Source organism: Nerophis lumbriciformis, linkage group LG02 (assembly GCF_033978685.3).
Source record: "Nerophis lumbriciformis linkage group LG02, RoL_Nlum_v2.1, whole genome shotgun sequence".
Classification (NCBI taxonomy): domain Eukaryota; kingdom Metazoa; phylum Chordata; class Actinopteri; order Syngnathiformes; family Syngnathidae; genus Nerophis; species Nerophis lumbriciformis.
This window is the reverse complement of record NC_084549.2, coordinates 70626512-70645000: the sequence shown is the minus strand read 5'-3', so window position 1 is coordinate 70645000 and position 18489 is coordinate 70626512. Positions and strand designations below refer to the sequence as shown.

The window sequence follows — 18489 nt, the reverse complement described above, 5'->3', positions numbered from 1 at the left end:
TGTCGGTTGACACTCCGAAACTACCGCGCCGCTTAACTTGTGCGGGGGAAAAAAAACATAAATAAACAGGCGGCGAGGCACGCCTCCCTCCCCCGGTGGCCTCTGCTGACACCGCAGACACCGGCTCTAATCAACTCCCGGGTGAGTAATAAACGAGTTACTTTGGTGAAATTTCAAACATAGACATGTGCCTCCGAGTCCGACTGTAACATATTCTTGTGGCGCTCATATTTCCCGGCGCCCGGCTCGTATTTGCCAAACTTTTCCGCCGGATATTTCTTGTGGGATCGACAAAGACGCACCCCCTGCTCGCGGGGAAGATATTAAACCGCGTTTTCGCTTTTAAAATTAAAAAAGACTGCGTTCCGAGACACGGTTAGAAAAGAACATTGATGTGGGGTTGTATTGTAGTATAGTATGCTAAGTTAAAAAGTTAAAGTACCAATGATTGTCACACACACACACTAATTGTGGTGAAATGTGTCCTCTGCATTTGACCCATCACCCTTGTTCACCCCCTGGGAGGTGAGGGGAGTAGTGAGCAGCAGCGGTGGCCGCGCCCGGGAATCATTTTTGGTGATTTAACCCCCAATTCCAACCCTTGATGCTGAGTGCCAAGTAGGGAGGTAAAGGGTCCCATTTTTTATAATCTTTGGTATGACTCGGCCCATCTCAGGGCGGACACTCTAACCACTAGGCCACTGAGTAGGTGTGCTGTCATCACCTGTCACATCACGCCCTGACTTATTTGGACTTTTTTGCTGTTTTCCTGTGTGTAGTGTTTTAGTTCTTGTCTTGCGCTCCTATTTTGGTGGCTTTTTCTCTTTTTTTGGTATTTTCCTGTAGCAGTTTCATGTCTTCCTTTGAGCGATATTTCCCACATCTACTTTGTTTTTATCCTTCTTCGTGGGGACATTGTCGATTGTCATGCATACTTGCCAACCTTGAGACCTCCGATTTCGGGAGGTGGAGGGTGGGGGGAAGGGGGCGTGGTCGGGGGTGGGGCGGGGGGCGTGGTTGCGGGCGTGGTTAAGATATATATATATATATATATATATATATATATATATATATATATATATATATATATATATATATATATATATATATATATATATATGTATGTGTGGGAAAAAAATCACAAGACTACTTCATCTCTACAGGCCTGTTTCATGAGGGGTTCCCTCAATCATCAGGAGATCTCCTGATGATTGAGGGAACCCCTCATGAAACAGGCCTGTAGAGATGAAGTAGTCTTGTGATTTTTTTCCCCACACATACATATATTGCGCTCTACTATGGTATCGAGCACTATTTTTTGGATAACCTTATTAAGACATATATATATATATATATATATAAGAAATACTTGACTTTCAGTGAATTCTAGCTATATATATATATATATATATATATATATATATATATATATATATATATATATATATATATATATATATATATATATATATATATATATATATATATATATATACATATATATTTTATTATTTATATATATATATATATATATATATATATATATATATATATATACATATATATATATATATATATATAAATAAAAGAAATACTTGAATTTCAGTGTTCATTTATTTACACACATAACACTCATCTACTCATTGTTGAGTTAAGGGTTGAATTGTCCATCCTTGTTCTATTCTCTGTCACTATTTCAGAACACACACATTATACAAATATAAATGATAAAGTCAATAAGAAAACGGGAGCTCTAATTTGGGAGTCTGAATTAGGATCAGAAGTTCCTATATAAACATTGCGCACTCACGTCGCCATTTTGTATTGATTACTGCAGCTGTGCACTGGATTCATTCACAAATACAAACTACAACTCACAAACACTTTGGAGTTAGGCTCCACCGTCAGAATGTGTACTTAAAACTTATAAAGATCACATGGATATTATTCAGTGAGTTGATTCACCAAAACGAACCTGTTATACAGGAGGAAAAAGCACACAGGACGTTTCAATTGTTCACGGACTGGTCGCGCTCATCAGAATGACAAGACACTTCCGGTCTGCAGGTGATAGCATTCAATTGGGAAGAAACGCCCTACTGCCCCCTACTGACCAATGTGAATACTGATAAATGTGTAATGACAGCTCCAAAAACGAATTCAAACCACAAAATAAAATAAATAAATCAACACAAAAATGTGACACATTATGGGTGGGTCACATATGCATGTACAGTAGATGGCAGTATTGTCCTGTTTAAAAGTGTCACAACATTGCTGTTTACGGCAGACGAACTGCTTTACTGTATACGAAAACTTGACTGCTGTTGTTGTGTGTTTTTACCGTGCTGGGAGGACGTTAATGAAACTGCCTAACAATAAACCCACATAAGAAACCAAGAACTCGCCCTCCATCATTAGCTGTTTATATTGTGAGAAAGCGGACGTGTGAACAGGCTGTCAACACGTCACTCAGGTCCGCATGGAGCTGGAGGGGGCGTGGCCTCCAGCTCCGCCTGAATTTCGGGAGATTTTCGGGAGAAAATTTGTCCCGGGAGGTTTTCGGTAGAGGCGCTGAATTTCGGGAGTCTCCCGGAAAATCCGGGAGGGTTGGCAAGTATGATTGTCATGTCATGTTCGGATGTACATTGCGGACGCCGTCTTTGCTCCACAGTAAGTCTTTGCTGTCGTCCAGCATTCTGTTTTTGTTTACCGTATTTTTCGGACTATAAGTCGCAGTTTTTTGTCATAGTTTGGCCGGGGGTGCGACTTATACTCAGGAGCGACTTATGTGTGAAATTATAAACACATTAGCGTAAAATATCAAATAATATTATTGATGTCATTCACGTAAGAGACTAGACGTATAAGATTTCATGGGATTTAGCGATTAGGAGTGACAGATTGTTTGGTAAACGTATAGCATGTTCTATATGTTATAGTTATTTGAATGACTCTTACCATAATATGTTACGTTAACATACCAGTTGGTTATTTATGCCTCATATAACGTACACTTATTCAGCCTGTTGTTCACTATTCTTTATTTATTTTAAATTGCCTTTCAAATGTCTATTCTTGCTGTTGGCTTTTACCAAATACATTTCCCCAAAAAGTGCGACTTATATATGTTTTTTTCCTTCTTTATTATGCATTTTCGGCCGGTGCGACTTATACTCCGGAGCGACTTATACTCCGAGAAATACGGTAGTAAGAAAAGTTACAGTACTTTATTGATACATATTATTTCCAGGGCCAAATAAAATGAACTGACGGGCCACAACAGGCCCCCGGGCTTCGACTTTGACACCTGTGGACTATATTCTGGAGGTTTAATAAAACAAAATAACATTGACAGGCGCATCCATGCAGCGATGAATCGTTCCGCGTATTCCTTTGAGCGATATTTCCCGCATCTACTTTGTTTTAGCAATCAAGAATATTTCAGTTGTTTTTATCCTTCTTTGTGGGCACATTGTTGATTTTCATGTTTGGATGTACTTTGTGGACGCCGTCTTTGCTCCACAGTAAGTCTTTGCTGTTGTCCAGCATTCTGTATTTGTTTAGTTTGTAGCCAGTTCAGTTTTAGTTTCATTCTGCATAGCCTTCCCTAAGCTTCAATGCCTTTTTTTAGGGGCACTCACCTTTAGTTTATTTTTGGTTTAAGCCAGGGCCGGCCCGTGGCGTAGGCCGTATAGGCAAATGCTAAGGGCGCCGTCCATCAGGGGGCGCCACGCCAGTGCCACAAATGTTGGAGAAAAAAACAAAGAAAAAAAAGTTGGTACTATTATTTCTAAATACAAAAAATAATCCCACGTTAATTAAAATGCAAAGTAAAGCCTATTTAATAGAAATATTATTTGTTACAACATTACAACGTCGGGTTAATATTGTGGAGGGGGCTAAATTGTTATGGACAATAATAATGTAACGTTAGGTAATTACAGTACTCTCACCTTACATTCCTCAGGGACATTTCTTTCTTTCTTTAGTTTATTTCGAACATGAACACACTTACATCATAATACATCACACAATTTCATATCATTTCATTTTACATCATGCCCGAAAAGGAGTAGGAAGAAGCAAAGCTTATTTAATCCTACCCCTTTCCCACTTCAAAGCGTTTACAAATATATAGAATCATTTACTGACCTTTTTATATAATAAAATAACATCTATGAATTAGTATACAACAGTTTTGTAATATGTAATTAATTAATTCAGTCATTATTAACATACTGAGATGAAGAATATCTTATTTTAAATAAGGTTGAAAGTATTTCTCATAATTCTTCTTCTTTGTACTCTGTAAGCACTATTATTTTGCACAACCTCTTAAACTGGATCATATCAGTACAATTTTTAACTTCTTTACTTAATCCATTCCATAATTTAATTCCACATACTGATATGCTAAAAGTTCTAAGTGTTGTACGTGCATATAAATGTTTGTATTAGATCTTTTAAGCAGGTGTTTTTTGTTTACATTGTTATTGCCTTCTGGTTAGCTAATGTTTGCCCTGCAGGTAATCGTCACTTTTCCACCCCTTTATATATTAAAGGTCAAAGACAAAGCTCTTCGGGTTCTTGTGAGTACAGGTAAAAGCCAGTAAATTAGAATATTTTGAAAAACTTGATTTATTTCAGTAATTGCATTCAAAAGGTGTAACTTGTACATTATATTTATTCATTGCACACAGACTGATGCATTCAAATGTTTATTTCATTTAATTTTGATGATTTGAAGTGGCAACAAATGAAAATCCAAAATTCCGTGTGTCACAAAATTAGAATATTACTTAAGGCTAATACAAAAAAGGGATTTTTAGAAATGTTGGCCAACTGAAAAGTATGAAAATGAAAAATATGAGCATGTACAATACTCAATACTTGGTTGGAGCTCCTTTTGCCTCAATTACTGCGTTAATGCGGCGTGGCATGGAGTCGATGAGTTTCTGGCACTGCTCAGGTGTTATGAGAGCCCAGGTTGCTCTGATAGTGGCCTTCAACTCTTCTGCGTTTTTGGGTCTGGCATTCTGCATCTTCCTTTTCACAATACCCCACAGATTTTCTATGGGGCTAAGGTCAGGGGAGTTGGCGGGCCAATTTAGAACAGAAATACCATGGTCCGTAAACCAGGCACGGGTAGATTTTGCGCTGTGTGCAGGCGCCAAGTCCTGTTGGAACTTGAAATCTCCATCTCCATAGAGCAGGTCAGCAGCAGGAAGCATGAAGTGCTCTAAAACTTGCTGGTAGACGGCTGCGTTGACCCTGGATCTCAGGAAACAGAGTGGACCGACACCAGCAGATGACATGGCACCCCAAACCATCACCCAACCATGCAAATTTTGCATTTCCTTTGGAAATCGAGGTCCCAGGGTCTGGAGGAAGACAGGAGAGGCACAGGATCCACGTTGCCTGAAGTCTAGTGTAAAGTTTCCACCATCAGTGATGGTTTGGGGTGCCATGTCATCTGCTGGTGTCGGTCCACTCTGTTTCCTGAGATCCAGGGTCAACGCAGCCATCTACCAGCAAGTTTTAGAGCACTTCATGCTTCCTGCTGCTGACCTGCTCTATGGAGATGGAGATTTCAAGTTCCAACAGGACTTGGCGCCTGCACACAGCGCAAAATCTACCCGTGCCTGGTTTACGGACCATGGTATTTCTGTTCTAAATTGGCCCGCCAACTCCCCTGACCTTAGCCCCATAGAAAATCTGTGGGGTATTGTGAAAAGGAAGATGCAGAATGCCAGACCCAAAAACGCAGAAGAGTTGAAGGCCACTATCAGAGCAACCTGGGCTCTCATAACACCTGAGCAGTGCCAGAAACTCATCGACTCCATGCCACGCCGCATTAACGCAGTAATTGAGGCAAAAGGAGCTCCAACCAAGTATTGAGTATTGTACATGCTCATATTTTTCATTTTCATACTTTTCAGTTGGCCAACATTTCTAAAAATCCCTTTTTTGTATTAGCCTTAAGTAATATTCTAATTTTGTGACACACGGAATTTTGGATTTTCATTTGTTGCCACTTCAAATCATCAAAATTAAATGAAATAAACATTTGAATGCATCAGTCTGTGTGCAATGAATAAATATAATGTACAAGTTACACCTTTTGAATGCAATTACTGAAATAAATCAAGTTTTTCAAAATATTCTAATTTACTGGCTTTTACCTGTATATACATTTCATTGCCGATGTGGGGGGGCGCCACCTAAAATCTTGCCTAGGGCGCCAGATTGGTTAGGGCCGGGCCTGGTTTAAGCATTAGACACCCTTTTACCTGCACCCTGCCTCCCGCTGTTTCCGACATCTACAAAGCAATTAGCTACCGACTGCCACCTACTGATATGGAAGAGTATTACACGGCTACTCTGCCGACACTCAACAACAACATATCATTTGCAGACTATAATTACTGCTTTGCAAAAAATATTTTTTACCCCAAATAGGTGAAATTAGATCATCTCCCACGGCAAAACCAGTGGTTGAAAAACACTGATATAGATGATCTTTGATGAGTGTAAACAGCTCGTTTTAATGGCATATGCCATTTTATGACATACTGTATATAGCACAGCAGGAAATGTAATTCCAAGTCCAAGCGTAACATATTCTAGTGGCCCTCATATTTCTACCTGCCCGGCTCATATTTGCCCAACTTTTTCCGCCAGGATATTTCTTATGGGATCGACAAAAAAAAAAAAAAAAAGGCCGCCCTGCTCGCGATGAGGGATGGCGCCACTCCATCACGGGGAGTGGATACTGTCTGCCCTGTAAATTTCACACCTTTGTTTATCACGTCGGCGGGCCGGCTGTTGTACTGTACCTTTCAGCAGGTGCGACATCCATTAGGATCTGGATGGTGTGCACGCCATTCTCACATCCGCTGACTTGGATCTTCCCCAGGGGACTCAGCAAGGAGATGGTCTTCGGAGTGCAGCCGCTCTCCCTCCGATCCCTCATCTCCTTCGCCCTGCTAAGGAAGCACAATTTACACCTCCGTCATTGACATATGCACATGGCGACTTCCCACCGTCTCCACACGCACATTTGCATGGAGTGATCTATCGGAAAGCGAGCAGGCCATCATCTCGCTGGCGGCTTACACGTCGGAACATCTCGCCTCCAAACAGTGTCATGATGTGGCTTGATCCCGACATTACAATCCAATATTTCTCGGGTGCATGGGAAAGAATACGCCTATCTAGCCAATAAATCGCCCATTTTTCCCCCCTCTTTCCCTTCTATATATCACATAAATGAGAAAAACAATGCAGTCTGTTCCCTTGTCTGGTGGGGGATTCCCAAGATAGCTCGACATTATTTTCAATCCGTCATTTTTGGTTGATGGCCGGGATGTTTTTCTAGCATTAAATTTGTTCCTTGGGGTGCAACTCCGATGGGATTCCGGGGTTTCCAGCCCTTAACAACAGCAAAAACGTGCAGCTTTTCTGACGACTGAGATGGATACTGGCAATAACCAGACAGCAGTTCCTTTTTTATTTTTACTTTGAGGGGGGAGATGATTGACTACGTTATATGTGATTTCTTTTTTTGTGTGTGTGAGGGATGGGGGTAATGACAAATAAAGGTCATATTGATTGAAGGAGTTTTAACCAAGGAGACCTTTCTTTTGCCAGACGCTTTATTTGTAAAGTTCCAAAATCCACAACTCACTTATTACTTCTTTCATAACTCACCTCTATTTTACATGGCGATACTAAAAATATATATTTTAAGGGAGTGCTGATAAGTTCCACTATATCAGAAGTGTCAAAGTGAGGGCCGCTTCTAACAGTGAACACTATTATAACACAATTTTTAAAATGCATTTTATTAGATTTTTAAAAAACTAAAATGTCAAAAAAAATATGGTAAGTCGCATTAATTTCACGTCAAAATTTTGTGTATACTACTGTAAATGGAAAAACAGTACTGCCGTTTTTTTGGTTAAAAAAAACATTATTTAATGCATTTTATTAGTAGATTTTTTTTAAACTAAAATGTCAAAAAAATATGGTAAGTCGCATTAATTTCACCTCAAAATTGAGTGTATATTACTGTAAATGGAAAAACAGTACTGCCGTTTTTTTGGTTAAAAAAAACATTATTTAATGCATTTCATTAGTAGATTTTTTTTAAACTAAAATGTCAAAAAAAAAATGGTAAGTCGCATTAATTTCACCTCAAAATTTAGTGTATATTACTGTAAATGGAAAAACAGTACTGCCGTTTTTTTGGTTAAAAAAAACATTATTTAATGCATTTCATTAGTAGATTTTTTTTAAACTAAAATGTCAAAAAAAAATGGTAAGTCGCATTAATTTCACCTCAAAATTTAGTGTATATTACTGTAAATGGAAAAACACTACTGCTGTTTTTCTGGTTAAAAAAACATTTAATGCATTTTATTAGTAGATTTTTAAAAAACTAAAATGTCAAAAAAAAAAAAAGGTAAGTCGCATTAATTTCACCTCAAAATGTAGTGTATATTACTGTAAATGGAAAAACAGTACTGCTGTTTTTCTGGTTAAAAAAAACATTATTTAATGCATTTTATTAGTAGATTTTTTTTTAAACTAAAATGTCAAAAAAATATGGTAAGTCGCATTCATTTCACCTCAAAATTGAGTGTATGTTACTGTAAATGGAAAAACAGTACAGCTGTTTTTTTGGTTAAAAAAACATTATTTAATGCATTTTATTAGTAGATTTTTTTAAACAAAAATGTCAAAAAAATATAGTAAGTCACATTAATTTCACCTCAAAATGTTGGGTATATTACTGTAAATGGAAAAACAGTACAGCTGTTTTTTTGGTTAAAAAAACATTATTTAATGCATTTTATTAGTAGATTTTTTTAAACAAAAATGTCAAAAAAATATAGTAAGTCACATTAATTTCACCTCAAAATGTTGGGTATATTACTGTAAATGGAAAAACAGTACTGCTGTTTTTCTGGTTAAAAAAACATTTAATGCATTTTATTAGTAGATTTTTTTTAAACTAAAATGTCAAAAAAATATGGTAAGTCGCATTATTTCACCTCAAAATTTAGTGTATATTACTGTAAATGGAAAAACAGTACTGCTGTTTTTTTGGTTAAAAAAAACATTATTTAATGCATTTTATTAGTAGATTTTTTAAAAACTAAAATGTCAAAAAAAATTGGTAAGTCGCATTAATTTCACCTCAAAAATTTGGGTATATTACTGTAAATGGAAAAACAGTACTGCTGTTTTTCTGGTTAAAAAAAACATTATTTAATGCATTTTATTAGTAGATTTTTTAAAAACTGGAATGTCAAAAAAATATGGTAAGTTGCATTAATTTCACCTCAAAATTGAGTGTATATTACTGTAAATGGAAAAACAGTACAGCTGTTTTTTTGGTTAAAAAAAACATTATTTAATGCATTTTATTAGTAGATTTTTAAAAACAAAAATGTCAAAAAAAATATGGTAAGTCGCATTAATTTCACCTCAAAATTGAGTGTATATTACTGTAAATGGAAAAACAGTACTGCTGTTTTTCTGGTTAAAAAAACATTATTTAATGCATTTTATTAGTAGATTTTTAAAAACAAAAATGTCAAAAAAAATATGGTAAGTCGCATTAATTTCACCTCAAAAATTTGGGTATATTACTGTAAATGGAAAAACAGTACTGCTGTTTTTCTGGTTAAAAAAAACATTATTTAATGCATTTTATTAGTAGATTTTTTAAAAACTGAAATGTCAAAAAAATATGGTAAGTCGCATTAATTTCACCTCAAAATTTTGTGTATACTACTGTAAATGGAAAAACAGTACTGCTGTTTTTTTGGTTAAAAAAACATTATTTAATGCATTTTATTAGTAGATTTTTTTTAAACTAAATTGTCAAAAAAATATGGTAAGTCGCATTAATTTTACCTCAAAATTTAGTGTATATTACTGTAAATAGAAAAACAGTACAACTGTTTTTTTTGGTTAAAAAAAACATTATTTAATGCATTTTATTAGTAGATTTTTTTTAAACTAAATTGTCAAAAAAATATGGTAAGTCGCATTAATTTCACCTCAAAATTTAGTGTATATTACTGTAAATGGAAAAACAGTGCTGCTGTTTTTCTGGTTAAAAAAACATTTAATGCATTTTATTAGTAGATTTTTTAAAAACTAAATTGTCAAAAAAATATGGTAAGTCGCATTAATTTCACCTCAAAATTGTGTGTATGCTACTGTAAATGGAAAAACAGTACTGCCGTTTTTTTGGTTAAAAAAACATTATTTAATGCATTTTATTAGTAGATTTTTAAAAACAAAAATGTCAAAAAAATATGGTAAGTCGCATTAATTTCACCTCCAAACTTTGGGTATATTACTGTAAATGGAAAAACAGTACTGCTGTTTTTCTGGTTAAAAAAACATTTAATGCATTTTATTAGTAGATTTTTTAAAAACTAAATTGTCTAACAAATATGGTAAGTCGCATTAATTTCACCTCAAAATTGAGTGTATATTACTGTAAATGGAAAAACAGTACAGCTGTTTTTTTTGGTTAAAAAAACATTATTTAATGCATTTTATTAGTAGATTTTTTTAAAAACTAAAATGTCAAAAAAATATGGTAAGTCGGATTAATTTCACCTCAAAATTGAGTGTATATTACTGTAAATGGAAAAACAGTACTGCGGTTTTTTTGGTTAAAAAAAACATTATTTAATGCATTTTATTAGTAGATTTTTAAAAACAAAAATGTCCAAAAAATATGGTAAGTCGCATTCATTTCACCTCAAAATTGAGTGTATGTTACTGTAAATGGAAAAACAGTACAGCTGTTTTTTTGGTTAAAAAAACATTATTTAATGCATTTTATTAGTAGATTTTTTTTTAAACTAAAATGTCAAAAAAATATGGTAAGTCGGATTAATTTCACCTCAAAATTGAGTGTATATTACTGTAAATGGAAAAACAGTACTGCCGTTTTTTTGGTTAAAAAAAACATTATTTAATGCATTTTATTAGTAGATTTTTAAAAACAAAAATGTCAAAAAAATATGGTAAGTCGCATTAATTTCACCTCAAAATTTTGGGTATATTACTGTAAATGGAAAAACAGTACTGCTGTTTTTCTGGTTAAAAAAACATTATTTAATGCATTTTTAGTAGATTTTTTAAAAACTGAAATGTCAAAAAAATATGGTAAGTCACATTCATTCCACGTCAAAATTGAGTGTATATTACTGTAAATGGAAAAACAGTACTGCTGTTTTTTTGGTTAAAAAAAACATTTAATGCATTTTTTTAGTAGATTTTTTAAAAACTAAATTGTCAAAAAAATATGGTAAGTCGCATTAATTTTACCTCAAAATTGAGTGTATATTACTGTAAATGGAAAAACAGTACAGCTGTTTTTTTGTTTAAAAAACATTATTTAATGCATTTTATTAGTAGATTTTTTTTAAACTAAAATGTCAAAAAAAAATGGTAAGTCGCATTAATTTCACCTCAAAATTTAGTGTATATTACTGTAAATGGAAAAACAGTACTGCCGTTTTTCTGGTTAAAAAAAACATTATTTAATGCATTTTATTAGTAGATTTTTTTTAAACTAAAATGTCAAAAAAAAATGGTAAGTCGCATTAATTTCACCTCAAAATTTAGTGTATATTACTGTAAATGGAAAAACAGTGCTGCTGTTTTTCTGGTTAAAAAAAACATTATTTAATGCATTTTATTAGTAGATTTTTTAAAAACTGAAATGTCAAAAAAATATGGTAAGTCACATTAATTTTACCTCAAAATTGAGTGTATATTACTGTAAATGGAAAAACAGTACTGCTGTTTTTCTGGTTAAAAAAAACATTTAATGCATTTTATTAGTAGATTTTTTTTAAACTAAATTGTCAAAAAAATATGGTAAGTCGCATTAATTTCACCTCAAAATTGAGTGTATATTACTGTAAATGGAAAAACAGTGCTGCTGTTTTTCTGGTTAAAAAAAACATTATTTAATGCATTTTATTAGTAGATTTTTTAAAAACTGAAATGTCAAAAAAATATGGTAAGTCACATTAATTTTACCTCAAAATTGAGTGTATATTACTCTAAATGGAAAAACAGTACTGCTGTTTTTCTGGTTAAAAAAAACATTTAATGCATTTTATTAGTAGATTTTTTTTAAACTAAATTGTCAAAAAAATATGGTAAGTCGCATTAATTTCACCTCAAAATTGAGTGTATATTACTGTAAATGGAAAAACAGTACAGCTGTTTTTTTGGTTAAAAAAACATTATTTAATGCATTTTATTAGTAGATTTTTAAAAACTAAAATGTCAAAAAAATATGGTAAGTCGCATTAATTTCACCTCAAAATTTTGGGTATATTACTGTAAATGGAAAAACAGTACTGCTGTTTTTTTGGTTAAAAAAAACATTTAATGCATTTTTTTAGTAGATTTTTAAAAAACTAAATTGTCAAAAAAATATGGTAAGTCGCATTAATTTCACCTCAAAATTTAGTGTATATTACTGTAAATGGAAAAACAGTACAGCTGTTTTTTTGGTTAAAAAAAACATTATTTAATGCATTTTATTAGTAGATTTTTTTTTAAACTAAAATGTCAAAAAAAAATGGTAAGTCGCATTAATTTCACCTCAAAATTTAGTGTGTATTACTGTAAATGGAAAAACAGTACTGCTGTTTTTCTGGTTAAAAAAACATTATTTAATGCATTTTATTAGTAGATTTTTAAAAACAAAAATGTCAAAAAAATATGGTAAGTCGCATTAATTTCACCTCAAAATGTAGTGTATATTACTGTAAATGGAAAAACAGTACTGCTGGCTTTTTGGTTAAAAAAAACATTATTTAACGCATTTTATTAGTATTTTAAAAAAAAACTAAAATGTCAAAAAAATATGGTAAGTCGCATTAATGTCACCTCAAAGAGACTAGACGTATAAGATTTCATGGGATTTAGCGATTAGGAGTGACAGATTGTTTGGTAAACGTATAGCATGTTCTATATGTTATAGTTATTTGAATGACTCTTACCATAATATGTTACGTTAACATACCAGTTGGTTATTTATGCCTCATATAACGTACAAATATTCAGCCTGTTGTTCACTATTCTTTATTAATTTTATATTCCCTTTCAAATGTCTATTCTTGGTGTTGGCTTTTATCAAATACATTTCCCCCAAAAAATGCGACTTATACTCCAGTGCGACTTATATATGTTTTTTTCCTTCTTTATTGTGCATTTTGGCCGGTGCGACTTATACTCCGGAGCGACTTATACTCCGAAAAATACGGTAGTAAGAAAAGTTACAGTACCGTATTTTCCACACTATTAGCCGCACCTAAAAACCACAAATTTACTCAAAAGCTGACAGTGCGGCTTATAACCCGGTGCGCTTTATATATGGATTAATATTAAGATTCATTTTCATAAAGTTTAGGTCTCGCAACTACGGTAAACAGCCGCCATCTTTTTTCCCCGTAGAAGAGGAAGCGCTTCTTCTTCTACTGTAAGCAACCACCCGCCCCCGTAGGAGAAGAAGAGCGCGGATATTACGTTTCATTTCCTTTGTGTGTTTACATCTGTAAAGACCACAAAATGGCTCCTACTAAGCGACAGGGATCCGGTTCATGAAAAGACGCAATCTCTCCATCCGCACACGGACTACTATTTCACAGCAACTGCCTAAAGACTTTCAAGAAAAGCTGGCTACTTTCCGTGCATATTGTAAAAACAAGATAGCTGAAAAAAAGATCCGGCCAGAGAACATTATCAACATGGACGAGGTTCCACTGACTTTTGATATTCCTGTGAACCGCACTGTGGATACAACGGGAGCACGTACGGTGAATATTCGCACCACAGGGAATGAGAAGTCGTCCTTCACTGTGGTTCTAGCTTGCCATGCTAATGGCCAGAAACTTCCACCCATGGTGATATTCAAAAGGAAGACCTTGCCAAAAGAGACCTTTCCAGCCGGCGTCATCATAAAAGCTAACTCGAAGGGATGGATGGATGAAGAAAAGATGAGCGAGTGGTTAAGGGAAGTTTACGCGAAGAGGCCGGGTGGCTTTTTTCACGCAGCTCCGTCCATGTTGATATATGACTCCATGCGCGCCCACATCACAGATGGTGTCAAAAAACAAGTGAAGCACACAAATACAACACTCGCCGTCATTCCGGGTGGATTAACCAAAGAACTCCAACCGCTCGATATTGGTGTCAACAAGGCATTTAAAGCATGACTGCGAACGGCGTGGGAACAATGGATGACCGAAGGCGAACACACATTCACTAAGACAGGGAGACAGCGCCGGACGACATACGCCAACATCTGCCAGTGGATCGTAAATGCCTGGGCGGATATTTCGGTCTCAACTGTGGTCCGAGCTTTCCGGAAGGCAGGATTCACGGAACTGCTGGAAAAACAACAGCGACACTGACTCTGATGACTTCGACGAGACGGAGCCGGGCCATTTTGGATCCCGTAATTCGCCCAACTTTTTAATTCGGACACCGTAGGAGAAGAATTCGAGGGATTTATGAATGAAGAATAACTTCAGAAAGTGAGTGTTATGTTTATTTTGTGTGTTGTGACATTAACGTTCGAGCAACATTACTAATAATAATAATAATTATTATTAGTAATACTTAAGAAGTGACTTTAAGGTTTTACTACTTACGTATAAAATACTACACGGCCTAGCTCCGTCCTATCTTGTCGATTGCATTGTACCATATGTCCCGGCAAGAAATCTGCGTTCAAAGAACTCCGGCTTATTAGTGATTCCCAGAGCCCAAAAAAAGTCTGCGGGCTATAGAGCGTTTTCTATTCGGGCTCCAGTACTATGGAATGCCCTCCCGGTAACAATTAGAGATGCTACCTCAGTAGAAGCATTTAAGTCCCATCTTAAAACTCATTTGTATACTCTAGCCTTTAAATAGCCCCCCTGTTAGACCAGTTGATCTGCCGTTTCTTTTCTTTTCTCCTCTGCTCCCCTTTTCCTTGAGGGGGGGGGGCACAGGTCCGGTGGCCATGGATGAAGTGCTGGCTGTCCAGAGTCGGGACCCGGGGTGGACCGCTCGCCTGTGCATCGGCTGGGAACATCTCTACGCTGCTGACCCGTCTCCGCTCGGGATGGTGTCCTGCTGGCCCCACTATGGACTGGACTCTTACTATTATGTTGGATCCACTATGGACTGGACTCTCACAATATTATGTCAGACCCACTCGACATCCATTGCTTTCGGTCTCCCCTAGAGGGGGGGGGGTTACCCACATATGCGGTCCTCTCCAAGGTTTCTCATAGTCATTCACATCGACGTCCCACTGGGGTGAGTTTTTCCTTGCCCGTATGTGGGCTTTGTACCGAGGATGTCGTTGTGGCTTGTGCAGCCCTTTGAGACACTTGTGATTTAGGGCTATATAAATAAAGATTGATTGATTGATTGATTGAACATTACGTTATTGATGCTTATTGATTGCACATTTGCACATTACCGTACATTTTGGGAGTGAACAGAGTTGTTAGAACGCTGGTTTTTAATATATTATTAAAGTTTGACTGACCTATCTGACTGTTTTTTTTGACATTCCCTGTAGCGCAGTTAGATGCGGCTTATAACACGGGGCGGCTTATAGGTGGACAAAGTTTTGAAATATGCCGTTCATTGAAGGCGCGGCTTATAACACGGGGCGGCTTATGGTGCGGAAAGTACGGTACTTTATTGATACATATTATTTCCAAATAAAATGAACTGACGGGCCACAACAGGCCCCCGGGCCTCGACTTTGGTGTCAACAAGGCATTTAAAGCATGACTGCGAACGGCGTGGGAACAATGGATGACCGAAGGCGAACACACATTCACTAAGACAGGGAGACAGCGCCGGACGACATACGCCAACATCTGCCAGTGGATCGTAAATGCCTGGGCGGATATTTCGGTCTCAACTGTGGTCCGAGCTTTCCGGAAGGCAGGATTCACGGAACTGCTGGAAAAACAACAGCGACTGACTGTTTTTTTGACATTCCCTGTAGCGCAGTTAGATGCGGCTTATAACACGGGGCGGCTTATAGGTGGACAAAGTTTTGAAATATGCCGTTCATTGAAGGCGCGGCTTATAACCCGGGGCGGCTTATGGTGCGGAAAATACGGTACTTTATTGATACATATTATTTCCAAATAAAATGAACTGACGGGCCACAACAGGCCCCCGGGCCTCGACTTTGGTGTCAACAAGGCATTTAAAGCATGACTGCGAACGGCGTGGGAACAATGGATGACCGAAGGCGAACACACATTCACTAAGACAGGGAGACAGCGCCGGACGACATACGCCAACATCTGCCAGTGGATTGTAAATGCCTGGGCGGATATTTCGGTCTCAACTGTGGTCCGAGCTTTCCGGAAGGCAGGATTCACGGAACTGCTGGACAAACAACAGCGACACTGACTCCGATGACTTCGACGAGACGGAGCCGGGCCATTTTGGATCCCGTAATTCGCCCAACTTTTTAATTCGGACACCGTAGGAGAAGAATTCGAGGGATTTATGAATGAAGAATAACTTCAGAAAGTGAGCGTTATGTTTATTTTGTGTGTTGTGACATTAACGTTCGAGCAACATTACGTTATTGATGCTTATTGATTGCACATTTGCACATTACCGTACATTTTGGGAGTGAACAGAGTTGTTAGAACGCTGGTTTTTAATATATTATTAAAGTTTGACTGACCTATCTGACTGTTTTTTTGACATTCCTTTAGCGCAGTTAGATGCGGCTTATAACACGGGGCGGCTTATAGGTGGACAAAGTTTTGAAATATGCCGTTCATTGAAGGCGCGGCTTATAACACGGGGCGGCTTATGGTGCGGAAAGTACGGTACTTTATTGATACATATTATTTCCAAATAAAATGAACTGCCGGGCCACAACAGGCCCCCGGGCCTCGACTTTGGTGTCAACAAGGCATTTAAAGCATGACTGCGAACGGCGTGGGAACAATGGATGACCGAAGGCGAACACACATTCACTAAGACAGGGAGACAGCGCCGGACGACATACGCCAACATCTGCCAGTGGATTGTAAATGCCTGGGCGGATATTTCGGTCTCAACTGTGGTCCGAGCTTTCCGGAAGGCAGGATTCATGGAACTGCTGGAAAAACAACAGCGACACTGACTCTGATGACTTCGACGAGACGGAGCCGGGCCATTTTGGATCCCGTAATTCGCCCAACTTTTTAATTCGGACACCGTAGGAGAAGAATTCGAGGGATTTATGAATGAAGAATAACTTCAGAAAGTGAGTGTTATGTTTATTTTGTGTGTTGTGACATTAACGTTCGGGCAACATTACGTTATTGATGCTTATTGATTGCACATTTGCACATTACCGTACATTTTGGGAGTGAACAGAGTTGTTAGAACGCTGGTTTTTAATATATTATTAAAGTTTGACTGACCTATCTGACTGTTTTTTTGACATTCCCTGTAGCGCAGTTAGATGCGGCTTATAACACGGGGCGGCTTATAGGTGGACAAAGTTTTGAAATATGCCGTTCATTGAAGGCGCGGCTTATAACACGGGGCGGCTTATGGTGCGGAAAATACGGTACTTTATTGATGCATATTATTTCCAAATAAAATGAACTGCCGGGCCACAACAGGCCCCCGGGCCTCGACTTTGGTGTCAACAAGGCATTTAAAGCATGACTGCGAACGGCGTGGGAACAATGGATGACCGAAGGCGAACACACATTCACTAAGACAGGGAGACAGCGCCGGACGACATACGCCAACATCTGCCAGTGGATCGTAAATGCCTGGGCGGATATTTCGGTCTCAACTGTGGTCCGAGCTTTCCGGAAGGCAGGATTCACTCTGATGACTTCGACGAGACGGAGCCGGCCATTTTGGATCCCGTAATTCGCCCAACTTTTTAATTCGGACACCGTAGGAGAAGAATTCGAGGGATTTATGAATGAAGAATAACTTCAGAAAGTGAGTGTTATGTTTATTTTGTGTGTTGTGACATTAACGTTCGAGCAACATTACGTTATTGATGCTTATTGATTGCACATTTACACATTACCGTACATTTTGGGAGTGAACAGAGTTGTTAGAACGCTGGTTTTTAATATATTATTAAAGTTTGACTGACCTATCTGACTGTTTTTTTGACATTCCCTGTAGCGCAGTTAGATGCGGCTTATAACACGGGGCGGCTTATAGGTGGACAAAGTTTTGAAATATGCCGTTCATTGAAGGCGCGGCTTATAACACGGGGCGGCTTATGGTGCGGAAAATACGGTACTTTATTGATACATATTATTTCCAAATAAAATGAACTGACGGGCCACAACAGGCCCCCGGGCCTCGACTTTGACACCCGTGCGCTATATTCCGGAGGTTTAATAAAACAAAATAACATTTGACAGGTGCATCCATGCAGCGATG

General features: G+C 37.1%; 1 protein-coding gene across 7 annotated transcripts in view; it reads right to left on the bottom strand.

Moving 5' to 3' along the window:
- The window catches only part of mgmt (O-6-methylguanine-DNA methyltransferase), a 193189-nt gene that overhangs the window by 163245 nt on the left and 11455 nt on the right, over positions 1–18489 (bottom strand). For 4 of the 7 annotated variants that reach the window (XM_061968022.1, XM_061968015.1, XM_061968039.1 and 1 more), the window contains exon 2: positions 6840–6989. In XM_061968022.1, coding sequence (XP_061824006.1) covers positions 6840–6989 — 150 coding nt within the window. Of the gene's footprint in view, positions 1–6839; positions 6990–7046; positions 7169–18489 lie in introns of those variants that run through there. The other 3 variants (XM_061968047.2, XM_061968055.2, XM_061968031.2) reach the window with 3 other exon arrangements.